At 42.7% G+C, this 17,632-nt stretch overlaps 2 protein-coding genes across 2 annotated transcripts in view; both read left to right on the top strand.

Annotated features, from left to right (window-relative positions):
• Positions 1–980: 980 nt before the first annotated feature.
• Positions 981–15,618, top strand: rab32a (RAB32a, member RAS oncogene family). The gene is made up of 3 exons (XM_053445679.1): positions 981–1,366; positions 9,772–10,049; positions 14,328–15,618. Exons 1-3 carry the CDS (start codon positions 1,153–1,155, stop codon positions 14,475–14,477), a joined length of 642 nt encoding a protein of 213 aa, XP_053301654.1. The 5' UTR covers positions 981–1,152; the 3' UTR covers positions 14,478–15,618.
• A 1,826-nt stretch (positions 15,619–17,444) lies between these two features.
• adgb (androglobin) overlaps positions 17,445–17,632 on the top strand; it is a 34,164-nt gene continuing 33,976 nt past the window's right edge. The window contains exon 1 of the mRNA XM_053445891.1: positions 17,445–17,500. Within this exon, the coding sequence (XP_053301866.1) occupies positions 17,445–17,500 (56 nt within the window). The remainder of the gene's footprint in view (positions 17,501–17,632) is intronic.

Here is a 17,632-nt window from a genome sequence, read left to right as displayed (position 1 = left end):
GGGATTATGGAGGGTATTTGTATTAAGATTTCACAGCAACTGAAGAAAAGAAAATTAAGTTAAAGAGAACTTTTGATCACATATTGGATTAGTGGTACCTTCACCAAGAAAGTTACATTTTTGTCTGGGTTCATTAGTTGTTCTTTGTTAGCAGGATTATGTAAAAACACACAAAAGATTGATGAGGGGACTGATATTTATGTTTGCAATTTGGTGTGGATCCATATAAAAATCTGGATCTGGTGAAATTTTAAATGTGGCTTCATAAGAGGCCTTGGTGCAGCTATGTGCACTCTGAGTGTCATTCTTTCTTCTTTATAAAATTCTAAATGAGATAAATAAATCTCAGTGTTTTAGTTTTACTAGTTTATAACTGTGGAAGCCCATTTCTGCCTGTAACAGAAAACAAGATGATTGCAAAATTGCGAGATTAAAAATATATTGAGTAATTATTTAAAAAAAATACTTAGAATACATTTTGGCAAGTCACTATTTTAAAATGTAAGTCTTTATTTTTTGATATAAAAGCCGTTATAGGGTAATGTTTCCATTTAGTAGGTCCCTATTTTGAGTTACTGTAATTTTTTAAGATTATTAATTTGAAAAACTTGGTCTTTTTTTACAATCACTTACTTTTTATTTAGAAATACTAGGTATTTATTTACAGACTATTATTATTTCGGAAATAAGTCACTTTTTATGAGTTAGTTAGTGTTAGAGAAAGTTTCCTATGATGACTTGCAGGATATTGTGTAACAAAGTGGCAGAATTGAGCTTCCATACACAACCACGATGCCATAAGTCTGTAGACGTAGAGTTTGAATGGGGGGGGCATAAATCAACACGTAAACATGTAAAACTCAGCGTGATCTGCAGCAGACAGAGAGAAAATCAGGCTTCCCTGCCCCTTCCGGGTCCTGTGACTTATCAGGTGGTTGCTGGGCTGCAGGAGGAGGAGGAGGAGGAGGAGAATGAGAAAAGTTTGGGGGAAGACGAACTCCAGAGTCTTTTGCATCCACCCCCTCAGTTCCTGCTGCAGCCCCGCTCCGCCGCTCCTCCTCTCCTCCGCCCGCAGGAAGCCTATGAGCGCGAGCGCCAGTAAAAAGCAGAAGTTGTGTCTGAGAGTTCCGTGAGTTTAAAGTCAGTGACAGCATGGCCGGGGGCTCGGTGTCTGAGTGCAAGGAGTACCTCTTCAAAGTGCTGGTGATCGGGGAGCTGGGCGTCGGGAAGACCAGCATCATCAAGCGCTACGTGCACCAGCTCTTCTCGCAGCACTACAGGGCCACGATCGGGGTCGACTTCGCCCTGAAGGTCATCAACTGGGACAGCAAGACCCTGGTGCGGCTCCAGCTGTGGGACATCGCAGGTAAGGAGGCAGAGGAGACGCGTGGGCGGTTTTGTTTTTTTGTGCGCGTTACAAAACGGAAATCAGGTGGTGGAAGGTGGTAGTTGTTGGACGTCACGCTCATGTTCACTTGTGGGTTTCGTCTGTGCAGATGGCCGTAGCTCAAAAGTCCCTTCACACCAAACCACTTCTGTGTTGGAAGTGACTCGTTCCTGATTTGAACCCTCAGGTACACAATGTAGAAAAGTGAAAGCATCGGTGTGGAGTTTCCACCGAGAGACCGGTTGATCATGTCCGCCTGTTGTCTCTTTCCACTTTATGATCATGGCAGCTCATAATTGCCAAAGGAATGTAGGTCACGTTGTAAGAGCTCACCCCCACCCAACCCTCTCAATGAGACGCACCACAATATTCTGTTGGGGGGATTAAACTGTGTTCATGCAGGCCCCTGGTGTGTCCTTCACACTGGTTTTCTTCTACTATCCCTGTCTGTCTGTGTGTGTGTCTGTGTGTGTGTGTGTGTGTATAGTCGCCGGTTCAACTTGTGTGGCTGCAGAACTTGGCACACACATGCACTCGCACACCAACCTGTGCATTCCGGCAGCTTTAGTAAGCAAAGCCCGGTGAAATAGAACTTCCCCACACATGCAGGGCGGCCTCGCTCAAACTCTCGCTGTCTGTTTGTCATCTCCAGGCATGGAAATAAATATCACACTGTTTAACAGGGAGGAGGGGGGGGGGGGGCTGTGGATTACATTACATTGTTGAGAGGGGAAGTGAGCAAGCAGAGAGACCAACGGGCGAAATGACTAAACTTCAGGAATCACCACCAAGCCGGCCGGATCACTTCAGTTCAATCAGCAGAAATGAGGATGTGATGTAGGGGGGGTTGTCTGTGATTTCTGGGTAGCCTCCATCTTTTAACGTTTTGATATCCTCAAAAAACCCCATCTGACATTAAGTCTTGTGAAATTGCTTGGTCACACATACAAGTAATCATAAGGCTGAATGTTTGTTTGTTGACATGAGGTTACATGGCTTCAGGGGCATGTGTGTCCCAACAATTGTGCCTATATTGTTCTTTTTTTTTTATTAGCGGTAAAGAATGTGTCAGTCTTTAGTTGGAAACTTTGGACTTTATGTTACTGTAAAAATCTCACTGTGGTTACTTTGTCAGTCATGGGTTTGTCCACACGTAACAGGCCTGTGAGTTACGTGTGCAGCAGGGTTGGTTAATCATTCTGTGAGAAGATGTCCTTTTGAATGGCTTTGCACCCACATGTCTGAAGGATACAAGCATTCAGATTCTACAGAGTTGAGTTTCCAGCACCGGGTCCAGTCCCATTTTAGATTTGAAAATATATAATTTTTAAGCTCTTACATAACAAGATAATGGTTGTATACAGGGGCCTACAGTCTATGGGGCCTATGCATATATTCATTTTTTTAAAATAAAGATATATATTTGTATTTCTAAAGTAGACGTGCTTCACAATGACTATGATCCTCAATCACAGGATGAACTTTATTTTATTGAAAAGGTGCAAATGGTTTTTTGACACAAGCACAGGTCTTTTTGGGCCAAACTATCCGTATCCGATTTTTAAACTATCTTGAATGTCACTTAGATTCATCCACCATACAAAAACCCTTTTATTGTTTAGATTTCAGAAATCAAACTTACAAGTTAGATTTGCTGTGCTTTAACCTACTGGAGCTTTGATTAGCTGAAGTCTGTATCCAGTTCACTTTCATTGGAGTAATGTCAGGACGGGATCTGACGGGATCTGTACACGAAGAGTGGGCATGCTGGTTATGTTTTCAAATGGAGTCGAAAAATCCTAATCCATCTTTTTTCCAATATTTTTTTTATTCTATTGACAGAAGAAATGATCGTCTCGACCTCTAGACGTGTTCTATTCTTACTTTGGGAAGCGGGTGTGCGGGTCCATCTTCTCCCTCAATCAAACGAACCTCATATGCTGGGACAGATCAGGACAGATGGTTAGAAGAAGACTGCTGTTTCTTATATTTATTCCATCGCTTACAGCAGTGACAGAAAGGGGGCGGACAGTTGGATGTGAGGTGGGGTGTTTGTGTGTGTGTGTGTGGGGGGGGGGGGGGGGTCACCAGAACAACTTGCATGTCTGTCACAGACTGATTGTCAGTGAGGGATGCGTCCCCCCAGCCGTCACTCAGTGAGCCGAGGCATTTGTGACTGAGCACCAGGGAGGGCCGTCTGCCTGTCACAGCCCTCGCTCAGAGGACCTGGTAAATACAACACTGACGCACTTCTGCACTTAGATGGACTGATATCATTCATAGAGACAAGGGAACACGCTGGCACATACTGGGTGAACGTGGCCGTTTACACGCACTTCGCTCCGACCACAGAGACAGTTTGAGGTTAGAAGACACAGATAGGGGAAAAACCTAATTTCTCACATCTACACCAAGGCCTTGCCCCGAGGACACGTGGGAGCATTAAACCAGTGATGAAACGTGTGGGTGTGAAAGAGTGAAAGCTGGAGGTATATTTGCCAAGTCATTAAGTTCAGCCATTAAGCCACTTAATCATGCAGGAAAGGAAGGGAAATTATCTTCTCGGCAACACGGAGAGCAACTTCAGCGTTTCGTTGTCTTTTTACCAACCTTAATAGTGATTACAGCCTGGGAGGAATGATAGTAATCAGAGGACTGGGGGAGATGGGGGCACCATGGAAGCCAGTGTGACGCATGTGGCTCTCCCACCCCCTGTTCTCCCAGAATTGCTACTCTCCTCTGGATGTGTCTCAGCCAGTGGACAGGATGATTACCACCATGACACAGAGCAGAGAGCGGCAGCACCTTTTATAGGACCAAACATTCCCGCGGGAGCAGGAGGTTGCACATTATGGGATGTATGCAGTGGCTCTCATCACAGTGGTGACTTTCAGTCTAGACAGAGAAACCTTGAACTCGTCTCCTCTTTCTCTCAAACACCACCGTCTCCCAACAGGATCCGAAAATATCTGTGATCAGGAAAATCCGATCCAGGGTACTTCTGAGAGGGGTTTGAAAGGGAATTTGTGTGTATTCTATTTATAGTTTGTAAGTAACAGGATGTTCAACAATTTTTCAGTTTCGAGAAATTGATCAAATGCCGGCAAATCCAACCGTTCAAAATTGATATAGGGTCCCAAGTAATGATTTCTATCATCAATCAATGTATGCTGACTTGTAGGGTTTATAAAATGGCCTAAAACCCAAAGAGAATTTCACTATCACTTGAGAAATAGACAAATCAGATGATCAGCTGTCACTCAAATAATTCATTTATCAATTAATTGTTTTAACAGGTTATTATTACAAGTTAATTTGACTCTAGTGGTGGATATTTCAGATTCATTTTAATACATGAACTCCGCAAAATGCCCGGACACAACTTTCCTGAGATTGCTGTTCACATATGAAGAAAGAAACGTGAGATTTCCCGAGTTAGTCACATTCACAACAACCGGATCATATCCTGAGCACTCTGGTGAGGGGGGCCCTGGGAAAAGCATAGTTTCAGTCCTCATTACTAAAAGCTCCCAGAATCTTGTGGTCTTAACATGTTGACATCCTCATAGGTGTCTATTATTGATTTACTCTCACGTGCTCACATGGACATTCCCTGGACGTTTTACTTGGGGGGCGCTGTCCAGAGCAGCTGACAACATATAACTCCTCAGGATCATTGTAAAAGAAGCTTTAATATTTATCACCAAACAGTAAATAGAGTGTATCCTGGTCGGTCTAATGGTTTAAAAAAGGGTTTTGTGCAACAATTCTGCTTAATATTCTACAAATATTATCATTCTGATCTTAATTCCTCCGACCTTGTGCCAAGGCTTTACGTTGCTCAGCCCCCACAAGCCCTCCGGTTGAAAGCGAGGGGCCGGACGAGGGTAATTCCACTTAGAGGTTGAGGATTTTCTCTCAATTCAGACTCTGTTCATTGCTAAAGGCCGTCGTGAGCTGTAAGTCACTTCTCACATGCTGCTCAGCGAAATCTGAACGTGCCGGTCATGTGCTCCACAGTCTCACTCGTGCTGGAGACTACCTAATCGACCCAACCTCGTGCTAGTCTTTGTTTTTCTGACGCTGCCGTTAGGGCGAGTGGGGAAGTTTCTCCACCAGTTCCCTCCCGACAACAGACTGGCTTGTCTGGCTTGGACAGTTTCTATGGTAACCCACCCACAGGATAGCAGTATGCACGGCGGTAGAGGAAACTGGGGTTGCTAGGGCTATGGATAATGATGAGACTTTGCTTTCTTTCCGTTTCTCCCGCACAGCCCAAAAGAGATGATACGGTGGCTGCAGCTAAACCAGTTTTCTTTTTCATCTGCTGGTTCCATAACTGAAAGTTTCTCATGTTCGTAACCGCAGAGCCTAATTGTACTTGAGGTCATGCGCCGGTATTCATCAGCTCGGTGGACTCGACTGAAATGTCTTTGAAATTCCACAGCAGTTCACTGCCTCTCTTTCCGGGGACAGATTCCAACTCTGTCCTCTTTGGTTATAGGCAGTTGCCTCATGTTGAGCACATGTCTTTGTTCCCTCCTGCAGTCTCATGCTCCTCTGTGGTATTCACCGGGTAAATACTCCATTGTTCATGGAGCTCATTCCATTGCTGCATTTTACGCTGATTGGGTTAGCAGTGTATGACACACATTTTTTTTGCCACATGCTTTTAGAATTATTTATTTATTTATATGTTCAGAAAGAGACGTCTTTCTTTGACTGGGTGACGCTGCCAGCATTAAAAAGAACAGCATCTTTTTAGGAATAGATAAGAACCAAGATGCAGCAGAAGAGTATAAAGTCATTCGATTGATCACTATCAACTTTATTGGCGAATTATAATGTTGATGAGCTGATCTCTGTACACAAGTCTGTGACCCATGACCTCTCCTGAGTCCTTAAAGGCCGACCTTTTGAAAGGGAGAGGACCAGGCCCTAAGAACTGTATGGTGTGAGAAAACCATTTTATTTGAAAGGAGTTTTACCGTCTGCTTTATGAAATTTCATGTAAAAAAAGAGTCCAGGCCTGAAGACATCTACAGGCCATATTTTGACATGATCTCCTTGCAGTTTCATAAGATGGCCCTCATCTGGTCAGAATAGTCCTGTGCTCCAGAGCCAAGCATTTGATTATTTTTTTTCAAGAACCATGTTGCCATGAGGACACATCATTCCCCATGAAACAGGAAGCATTTTTTTCGGTTACCGGTTTTGCTTCATAACTCACCACGTTTGGCAGACACCTCAGAGGGCCTAGATGCTGGAAGATCATCGGGTTGCTTGGCCTATGTGAGGCGAGATGCTTCGCTATCACCCCCCTTTCAATTTCAATGACGTAGCTCTCATGGTACATTTCAACATCATGTTTGAAATGTCAGGCCGAGACTTTGAAAAGGTCTTAACAGGAAGTCCACAATTTGTAGAATTGAGTGTGAACTTTCCTAGAAAATATTGTCCACTGTTATTAAAAACATTGCCACCATATTTGTCAGGTTAATTTTACAGTCTTCTGCCATGTGTGTGAAAGATGTAAGTTTTTATGTAAACACAGTGTACGTGTGTAAATATTATTTATCAGGGTTGAACAAAAAACTCTGGGATACTGTGAATCAAGAAAATGGATGTACAGATAAATCCATAATCAAAATGGTTGTGATTATCTTTTATTTAACAATCATCAAATCACAAATTAGTGTCATGTGCTGTATGTGTTGTTTTTCTGAAGCAGGACAACATTTTTAAATAAAATTAATGCTTTTATTTAATGAATCGACCAAACAAAACAATTTAAAAACAAAATCTCAATTCTTGACTGAAAAGGAGCAGAAAGAAGAATAACCCTAAATAATCTGCCTTTCTTCTTTGAAGACATTAATTAACAATGCAAACAATTCACCAGGACTGGGTTTAGTAAAGACAACAGAATGATTTTCCAGGACTTATGGCACTCGAGAGTTCAATCACCGTTTGATTTGCTGTCATTTAATGTGATAGACGTCTGTGTGAATCCTCAGCAGATGGTCAATACCCCAAATAACTCGTTAACGTCACTCCCCCCAGGACGAGCGAGGTTACCACCCCCAGTCTGGCTCTGCTCACATATCGACCCAGCTATAAGGACGTGTCAGAAAATCAGTGTGTTGAATCTAGGCAATGACAAGCTGTCACGGCCTCTTCAGTGCATGTAGAACTCGAACCTGTGGTATTTCCCCCCAGAACTTCTCTTTCGACTGCAAAACAGGAATTGAATAATTACAGAAAATGCTGATTTGCATAAAGTTCACATGCAAGAAATGCTCTTTTATCTAAATAGCCATATCCAACAATGCCCTTCCTTGGGCCCTTAATAATTTGCAGGCAAGTGTGAAGCTGAAAAAAATCAGTTTCTCGAGATATGCGTTCCTAATACAGACAGAGCGACCCAGAGATTTGTGGAATTTTAAGATCGATAAAACATGTGAGATCTCTGCCTCTGTCCCTTAAGTAAACCTCTCAATAGACTAAGAGGGGAATCTTCTCTTAAAATTATGGAGCCATTTACTTGATTTATGCTTTTTACCTCCACTCCACCGGATGTATGAGCACCACGAGGGCTGGAAATGAAAGAGCCTTATTTCAGTCTATCGGCCCTTTATCCCATCGTGTCGTGTCTCTGCTGAATTTACCTGGGGTTATCTCAGCTAAAATTAGACTCTCAATTATGAGCAATTACCGACAGGCCTGTGGGCCCCACAGTGTATTCGCTCTCCTGCTCACACCGGTACTGCACCACGCCACTCCTGTGTGGTTGGGTAAGTACCTGCAGTAGTGAAAGTATGCTGGCTGCGCTCACAGTTCCTCAAAAGCATTTCCTGGTTCGTGTTATATTTTGCAGTCGACTCTGGCGAGGCTGTTAACTGTGTAACAGACGTGTACGATTACACTTGATTTTTAGAGTCTTTAATTCGAGCGGTGCTGCAAAAATATGAGCTCAATCCGCCAAAAGCTACTGAACCTCAAGATATTGGAAACCTTATATGTAATTGCAGAGACTGCGACTAAAGTAAATTAAGGCATTTGCTGACAACCAGTGTAAATCTGTCCCAAATGTTTGTGGATGCGGTTGCAGGTGCGTTTACATCAGAAAACTTAACTCGCTTGAACGTACCTCAGTAATTGAATGGACCTTTTTAACCACATGAAGCTAAAAACAGGAAGCGTACGCTAATGCAACACGATGTGCACGTGTGTGAAACTAATTCTACGTGAAGAAAAACCTCTTCTGTCATCAAAAAAGAGCAAAAACAGACCACAATCCTCATCTGACGTTAATATAAATATGTTTTTGTGGTTCTCTACCTTAAATATATAAAGTATACGTGTCATTTTGTAAGCTCCTGACACAAATATGTTTTTGTGTCATGGGACATTCTCCACAACTGTCTGTTTTCATTTGACATTTGCGACAGAAGACCGTCTGAGTCACAGATTATCATCCCAGCGACAGGCTTCTCATCCCGGTTCTCCGTTCCTCTGGCCTCAGGCAGCGTTGACACACCTAACTGTCGAGGCATGCAGGGAGCGAGTGAGCATCGCGGGGCCAGTTTCTTTCAGTCATATATAACCTTCTTTGGTTATTCAAGGTTTCCAGATAATCACAACAAACATGCGACATGTGGTAAACCCATAAAACGGTGTTAAGTGTAACCAGAGATAATTTAGGCCGTTAGTTCTGCTGATCACTTCTCTGCTGAGCCACTGCTTCCCCCCCCTTTAAGGGCATGTTTGATTAATGTTCCTGAAATTATTGTCTCACTTCAAAACTCTGATTTCCTCTTTGATTTTTTTATTTGATAATGATGATAATAAAAACGTTGAATTGGTAATGATTATGTAACTTCTCCATGGTTAGAAATCGCTTAAAAACACCACTGTTTAGCAGAAGTGTGGCATTTCAAATCTCTTCACTGGCTGATAAACCTTTGAGGAATTGAAATGATCCGACTCAATCAGGAGATCAATTTGAGAATAAAACCCAAAAGTGGTTTTATTGTGTTGAAGAAGAGGCCCTTCTCAGATTGACAGTGACACCCCATCCCTCTCTCTGGTACTTCCCCTCACAATGTCTAAGAGAACGACTTCAGAGAATGGGCTTATTATCATGGCAGGTTATTTCAGCCATTCCGTGAGCAGAATAGCCCCATGGCCAATAAGGGAAAGTAGGTTGAATAGGAACCATCTCTGTCCTCATCATTATTTTGAGCCACATTCTGTATAGAGGAAAAAATTGAGAAGGAAATATTGAGCATCTCAATTCAATCTACTGCCACAAAGCTGAGGGTTAGACATTTGGTTTCCACTTTGGTTATTTGACTCCGATTTTTCTCTTCCCATCTCCCCAGGTCAGGAGCGATTCGGGAACATGACGCGGGTGTACTACAAGGAGGCCGTGGGGGCGTTCGTGGTGTTCGACGTGACGCGGGGCTCCACGTTCGAAGCCGTGTCCAAGTGGAAGCACGACCTGGACAGCAAGGTGAAGCTGGCTAACGGCAACCCCATCCCCTCGGTGCTGCTCGCCAACAAGTGTGACCAGAAGAAGGAGAGCACCAACAACACGGCGCTAATGGACAGTTTCTGCAAAGAGACTGGATTCCTGGGCTGGTTTGAAACCTCGGCCAAGGTGAGAGATCGATACACGGGACGAAGGGATAATCAATAACACGCATGAAACAGACCCATGGGATTTGAAATACATTACTCTTGATATGGAATAGAACAGATTAGTATAGAGTAGAATTATAACACAAAACCGTGTGTTACAGTCCCTGTGGATCAGCACTCTTGACTGTGGGTATTCTGATGTGTATGGTATAGTATATGATGAATGGAAGAGAATAGGATACAAAGCCTTGTTTGAGAAAGCAGTAAAATGAACCAACCAATAAATACAAAAGTAATAAATACTTGAAAATAGTGTTTACCCATTACCTTTTTTATGTTTTAGGTTGATTGTACATTTTAAACCAGCAATCAGCTGCAGGACCTTACCTGAGTTGTCTTTGTGGTAAATAAGACTTAATAAGAGCTTTGAAGTCCACATAGCGGAGTCAGAAACGTAAGGCGCCACAAGACTTGGATTCTGAGGATATTTATTTTACTGTCATTTTACTGAATGGCTTCTTTGTTCCTCTTGGCAAACAGGAAATCCTCTGAGGTTCACATGTGACATTGTCTGAATGGTGTAGTGAACATGTGGTGATTTTGAAACGGAAAGATGTTGCAATGTATTTTTTTGTTACGCTCTGGCCCTGAGAGGTTTTGAAGCAGTGATGATAAAGTAACATTTCCTAAATCTCTGAAATGACTGAATGACAGCTGGGATTGTGTGACAGGAAATTTATGTGAAGCATATTTGTTTTTTTTGTCATCGTCCTGCTGTCTCTGCCGTTCATGCATAACATCAACGGACGTTTATCTTTCCCGACCAGTGAGAAAGATCTGTCGGACAGCTGGTGTGATACGCTATTGCGTGACGCTGATGGATGTTGCTGCCCAGAGCTGCGAGGGGTTGAAGTGGGCGGGGCTCCGGGAGATAATGTGCCGCAGTGTTTCTCCTCAACTGAGGTTGTGGTGTCACATGATTGGTGATACAGGGTTTGGGTGTTTACACTGCGCGGAGGTTTGATGTTCGATCTGTCGCTCCGTTCGTCAAAGGTTCACTTGGAGTTCGTACATTTAAATACGTAAATTAGCTTAAAGCGTCGGAAGAAGCGATAACGTATAAATATATAATATAGTCGTGTCCAGGACATTCCCTTTGAATGTTGAATTATTATAATTATTTTTTGATAAGCATTAACAGGAAAGTTAAATAGTAATGTGATATTATATCAAATAAGCACATGTTTTTAATGTAAAATCTATGTCTGGAAAGTAAATAGTAAATATAGAGGTGCGAAAAAAGTATAATATTTCCATCTGATGCTGTTTTCAGACATGTACTGATCTCTGGACATTTTCTTGAATTTGTGAGTGGCTGTACTTGAAAACAACAAATGTCGGCATCAGTTACTCATGACTATTTTTTATGAACTTTACCTGCCAGCCCCCTGAGTAAAATGTCAGAAAACGTTCAGACTGAGCCCTTGTGAGATAACAGGCGGAATATGTCTGGAATATTTACAGCAAGTGAGTGGACATGTTGATGACGTCAAAATTGATTGATGCAAATATGTCAGGGTTGAAAAAGAGGTGTCGAAGAAGATGTCAACTTGGAAACTTTCTGTTAACATAAACGCTGCTTTTGGAGCATGTCTGGAAATGGCTGTAGTGGTGAAAGTAATAGGAAAGCTTAAGAATTACTAACAGCTAACAAATGAACCTCCTTCCTTTCTTCACTTGTGTGCTGTAAAGCTCTCTACGTCCTGTCAGAATGATCAGCAGGTAGCTGTGGGAGGGCCCAGGCTTGGCACAAACAAATGCCTGCGTGTGCCAGCTCAGCCTCACACTGATAAATCCTACCTTTTTTAAAAGCTGCAGTTTTACCCGGTTTGAAATGTTTGTGTCTCCGACTGTGAGACTTCAGAGCTCGTTCCCCCGATATGGTTCTGTCTTTCTAGGGATTGTTTACAGATGCTTGGAAACACACACTTTGAAACTCACATGCTCGTCTTCAATGCTTTCAAGTCGCAGATTGTTGAAGTTTAGCCAGCCAGACATAACTTTGTTCGCTCATAACCTTAGGCTCTGCAGCTGTGTCACGTGCTGTATCATGTGAAGTGTGTGTTTTTGTGTGTGTGTGTGTGTGTGGTTGTTGTGTGCAAGGTCTTTCTGCTCGTTTCCTTTCTATGTGTGCAACATTATATTAGTTGGTTTGTGTCAACCCACAAAAACATGTGATAGTAATTGTTGTTGTTTTTTAACAGTGCTCTAGGTTAGAAGGGACAAAACTCAAAATTCCTGAATGTGAATTCTAAACAGTCTTAGGGAGATGACTAGCAGATGTTGAAGGGTGGCTATTTTACATTTTCATAAAATGAAGTCAACGGCTTATTTAGGAGGAAGCTCTGGTTCTGATTGGTTCACAATTATATTTTCCGGGATGAATCATGGAGGTTGAAACGTGACACAGCAATGCTCATGGTAATCACGGGGTTGTTATTCTCATGCCTGTAGATTAGAGAAGAGAGCATGTGACCAGAAAGTCAGAGGTTCAATACGCAGACTGACGGGGTTAAATCAGGGTGGGGAAAGCAGTGCTTGCCCCTCCCTCATCCACACTGCTGTGGTTCCATTGAGCAAGGTTCTTAACCCCTGAGTGCTCAGCAGCCATCAGGTCACACTGTGGTTGTACTCGGCTGCTTCCTGGTGTGAATGTGTTCTGGGTTGATCCTGTAAAAGAGAATTTGTCCCCCATAAAAGATTAGAGCTTTTAAAAATGTTTTGGTCATTTTGTTTGATTCCTTTATTAAATAATACGGTTTTAGGTTCTTTTGTTTCTTTTCCTTCTTTTTACATTCTCTTATCATCTGTTCGTCTTTAACCGATATGGCCTGGCCTTTGTTGGTGTAGAAGACCATTAATATTCATTACCTGCTCAACCCAAGGGATGAAAGCTTTTGGCAACAGTATGAAGGACCAGAAGAGATTCAGGTTTTTTATTTTAACCTCATCTCTGCTGTCCTCTGATTGGCTCTCTGGAAAACATCTCTGGTTCTCTTCACACATTTACATGCAACGTGGGTGCTCTGATCTCAAGTGGACGGTTCGTCGTTCACACCTGGCATTACAATGCATCTCCACACGTGTCGGTGCTTTATATGCAAATAAAAACACAGCCAATTCGGCAATGACGGACAGGTCCTCTCTCTCTCTCTGTGTGTGTGTGTGTGTGTGTGTGTGTGTGTGTGTGTGTGTGTGTGTGTGTGTGTGTGTGTGTGTGTGTGTGTGTGTGTGTGTGTGTGTGTGTGTGTGTGTGTGTGTGTGTGTGTGTGTGTGTGTGTGTGTGTGTGTGTGTGTGTGAGAGTGTGTGAGAGAGAGAGATACCTGTGTCGAACTCATGGGGAACAAATTCCGGTCCTAATGAGGCATAACATGATTTCTGAGGTCCTGCTCAAGGTTAACATGTGAATTATGTTTCGGATCAAGGTTTGGGTTATAGGCAGGAATTGGTCGTGGTTTAGCTCAGTTTAGGTTAAAAACGCAGCCCTTTGGATGAGTTATACAGGGGCACAGACACTCTGGGTTGTGGTTATAATGCCCACAATAAATGGAAGTCAATGCAATGTCCTAGTAGCGATAGCAGTGCAAACCTGTGGTGCATGTTTGTGTTGCACAGGGTTCGAGCGCATCAATCCATCACGCACAGCTTTACAATGAAATTCGATTTTACTTATTTGGAATATTAAAATAATATTAAATCAATATTCAGTGTTGATATCGTGAGAAAAGAGTAAAAGTATTTTTGGATTAATCATGAAACTGTAGTGGGCCAGAGGACGTCAGTTCAGTAGGCGCTCCTCCAGTAGCCCGTGTGCCACAATGACGTTCAAGCTGTAAAAAGTGCACGGTCATACGTGGTCCAGACCACCTGTGAAGCTGGTCTCAGGTGATCCAATTTCTATTAGTCATGAATACGTTGATACTTAGCGCCGTACACTTGTGATCAGATCCCCTCAGACGAATGTTAATACCAGGTCGGAACAAGGCCCACGTCTCCCAGCTGCTGCTTTAACAGGCTGCCTCACATAAAGGGGTTTAGTGGCAATTCTGAAAAGAAGCACTGCAGCATCTATAAAACCCCTGTGATGGCTCCTAATAAAGCCACTGTCGTTTCCTACAAGTGTTTACAGGCAAACAAGAACAAGGATGATGGGAGGGGGGGGTGTATGGACTTACGTCTGCACTGTCACTAAGTATTTTATCACCTCTCTGACACACTGTTGTGACCTTTTCGCAGGACAACATCAACGTGGACGGGGCGGCGCACTTCCTGGTCGAGAACATCTTGGCCAACGACAAAGGCTTGCCGTATGAGGAGAGCAACGGCGACCGGATCAAACTGGACCAGGAGACTGTGGCTGCTGAGAGCAAGTCGGGCTGCTGCTAACACTCGATCCACTCGCATCACCCGTCAGCCTCCCTTCGGCGGGATATGGATTTTGTTTTGGTCCTCAGAGCTCCGGGAACTTCTCCTCCCTGCGACGCTGCACATCCAAGTCTCTCACCGCATCTCCCCCGTGTAAACCAGAACAGAAGCCCAGTTTTATCTTGATGTTACCTTTACCTTCTTTCTGCCAGGTCTCCAAACCACAGGGTTTCCGATTGTTGTGTTTATCTCGTCACGTATTCTCCTGAGTGTGTATAATAACAGCAACTATGAACTCTCCCCGACCCTTCCCCACTTCTGCCATTGCCCTTACAGCCAATGAAGGATTGTACGACACCTGTGAAGGGGTGACAAACTATGCACAACACTGAGAAACACAAAAAACAACCTGTAGCCACTTTGGTCCGTTTCCTCTCCGTATCTCTCACTACCACAACTAAAGTCTTTCATTAGTTAACATGGACCTCGAGCATCATCTTACAGCACACTCATGTTTGCGGGTAAAGCACCACAGCTTAGTGTTATTGTAGCATTCGTCATTGTTGTCTTTATGGCACATTTTCTCTTAAATTATGTGCTGTCATATACTTTTCGTTTCCCCACAATTTTAATATCAGGGTTGGTCGCACTTTTCATTCTTCACTCAAACACTGAAGGACAAATACGGTATTTCAGAAAGAAACTCTAATAACACTGAGAAATGTTTATCTGATTGTCCGCCAGTAAAAACAAAAAAAACGTAGATGTGATTTAGAGTATGTGTTTTTGAAATGTGCTGGGTTGTGAGATTGAAAAAAAAAAAATCCAACAGAGGACGATGTTTTCTTGTACATATAAAATAATCTGTTAAAAAGTGTTCAGATGAAATATGAAGGATTTTTTTTTATTATGGAGAGAAAATAGAGTTTACATGTGAAAATACTTAAAATCCACACAGCAAAGAAGAATAAGCATTTTAACAGATTTGTGTTGTGTTGTAGGGATGAGCCTGTCGATGTACTTATCTAGATGATTCAATGTGTTTATCTAATGTATTTATATTGCAGAAACAAATCATATAAACTGTGGATGAGTAAATGATGCCTGTACTATATATTATACCTAAAGCTCGGTATTTGGCTTGAATACAGTATAAACATTTTGTTTCCATGTGTGGATTTTATGGCTCATTTTCCCAAGCAGACATTTCAGATTATAAGAGTTCAATACTTTACTGCCCTGTTAACATCTCTTACAAGTCAGTTTAGCCAAGATTATTCCAATATTAACACATTTCTTATTAGCATTATGTACAAGCACTAATGCCTGCTGCTGGAATTTGGATTTAAAATGGCAGGGAATTTCCACAACAACACAACAGTGGAAATGGATGTAAAATGTCAGAGTACATGGTACAGACTGTATTTGATAAAGTGCTTTTTCAGTCTTCTTGATAACACAAATCATTTAACCACACAGACACACACACACATTCAAGCACGCACCATACAGTGTTGCCACAGTCGTCAGGGAAAATTTGATTCAGTATCTCACAGAAGGACACTTCAGAATGAGGACATCAATTGAAATACAGCCCTGAATGTTTTCTAACGTGATATAAAGAACAGATGAATGACTAATAGCCACATGAGTTTCACTTCCATGACCTCAGAAGTCTAGATTCTTCATGCTCCAGCACTCCATTAATGAAAAGGGGTTTCAGGTCATGTATACAAAAATGAATCCTAAAGCTGAAGTGTTGAGTGTCCCTGGAAGAAACTCAAAGAACAAAGGATAAAGCTCGATGTGTGAAAATTAAAACTCCTACTGTGTGTGTGTGTGTGTTTGTGCGAGAGAGAGAGAGACACAGAGAAGATCATGTGACTCCTCTTAAGAATGTGTGTGATAGTCCTCAGACATTAAGCTCTCAATACTGCCGCTGCTTGTGCTCTTCCACACACCTAATTGTCAGCAGTGCAGAAACCACGCAGTGGAGGCGGGCCAGCTGTAGCTGTGTGTGTGTGTGTGTCTGTGTGTGTGTGTGTGTGTGTCTGTGTGTGTGTCTGTGTGCTGGAATCCAAATCTCGTCACTGAAGCGAATCATCACGTATGCATCTCAAACAGTTTAAACCTTGATTGCGTACTGATGCACTCACTCCCCACTTTTATTTTGTTATCTTAGTGTGTATTTTTGTGTTTCTCTGTGAGCGCTGCTTCAATCCTGCGTTTCCATGAGCCACATGTACGTACATCCCATGGTGGCAAAACAATGAAGCTCAACATTAAGTGGCTGCAAGGAAACTACTCTCGTGTGTCGATGCTATTAAGATGTTGCTTGACCTCAAAGTATCTCACCTGAAGTGTTCTCCAGTCCGTCTGTAAACCCAGCAGCGTCTAATTTATTTCACAGAGACAGATATAAAGGTCAGAACTGGTCTGGAACTCTTCTCCTGTACCAGCGATTCAAAGAGCTCCAGAATTTGATTTAGCAGAATCTCTGTAATTATAGTATCATCTGCCATGGTCTGATTCCTCAATTTACTGCACTTTACTGCACCTTTAATATCACACACAGTGTCAGAGGTCATAGTTTCCTTTGATGTCTGAGAATGTTGAAAAGGTGAAAGATTTATACGATCTGAAGAAAAAACAGAGAGTTTCTTGACCTGAACAATATCTATTAGTCTGATTATTATTATTAACCAAAAGTTAATTCATTGTTCGTCCTCTCTCTATTATTATTATATTTAATATATATGAATGAATCTTTCTCTAAATACATATAAACCTAAAAGGAGAATCTTCCCCTCCCTCCCCGTGGCAACAAGTGACGACGACTCAGCCTCCAGGCCACGCCCCTCGATGCTGTGGCTCCGTCGCTAGGCAACGGGTAAACTTTTGACAAGCGGAGTCACACCTGGAAACAAGCGCACCTGCGGGAGGGAGGCGACTGTGACAACAACAACAACAACAACAAAGACAAGAGCCATGTCCAAGTCTCAGGCGAAGAAGAAGGAGCCCTCCCCCGGCAAAGCGGCTCTAGCGTGAGTTTTTAAGCTAACGTCAGCAAGCGACGTGCTAATTAAGAGAGCATCCGTGGTTAGCATTAGCGTTAGCCTAGCATGCCATGACAGCAGGAGGAGGGGACACCGACAGGAGGTGGTGTCCATCACGAG

The sequence above is a fragment of the Pleuronectes platessa genome, chromosome 17 (genome assembly GCF_947347685.1).
Source record: "Pleuronectes platessa chromosome 17, fPlePla1.1, whole genome shotgun sequence".
Classification (NCBI taxonomy): Eukaryota; Metazoa; Chordata; class Actinopteri; order Pleuronectiformes; family Pleuronectidae; genus Pleuronectes; species Pleuronectes platessa.
Note: the sequence above shows the minus strand (reverse complement) of the source record. Positions and strands in the feature narration are given on the sequence as shown.

What these genes read in the sequence shown, in the direction of transcription:
- rab32a (XM_053445679.1), top strand. Translation starts at nt 1,153, where the DNA reads ATGGCCGGGGGCTCGGTGTCTGAGTGCAAGGAGTACCTCTTCAAAGTG. An exon ending in CCAGCTGTGGGACATCGCAG is followed by an intron (nt 1,367 to 9,771) that starts GTAAGGAGGCAG and finishes CCATCTCCCCAG; the next exon opens with GTCAGGAGCGATTCGGGAAC. An exon ending in GGTTTGAAACCTCGGCCAAG is followed by an intron (nt 10,050 to 14,327) that starts GTGAGAGATCGA and finishes ACCTTTTCGCAG; the next exon opens with GACAACATCAACGTGGACGG.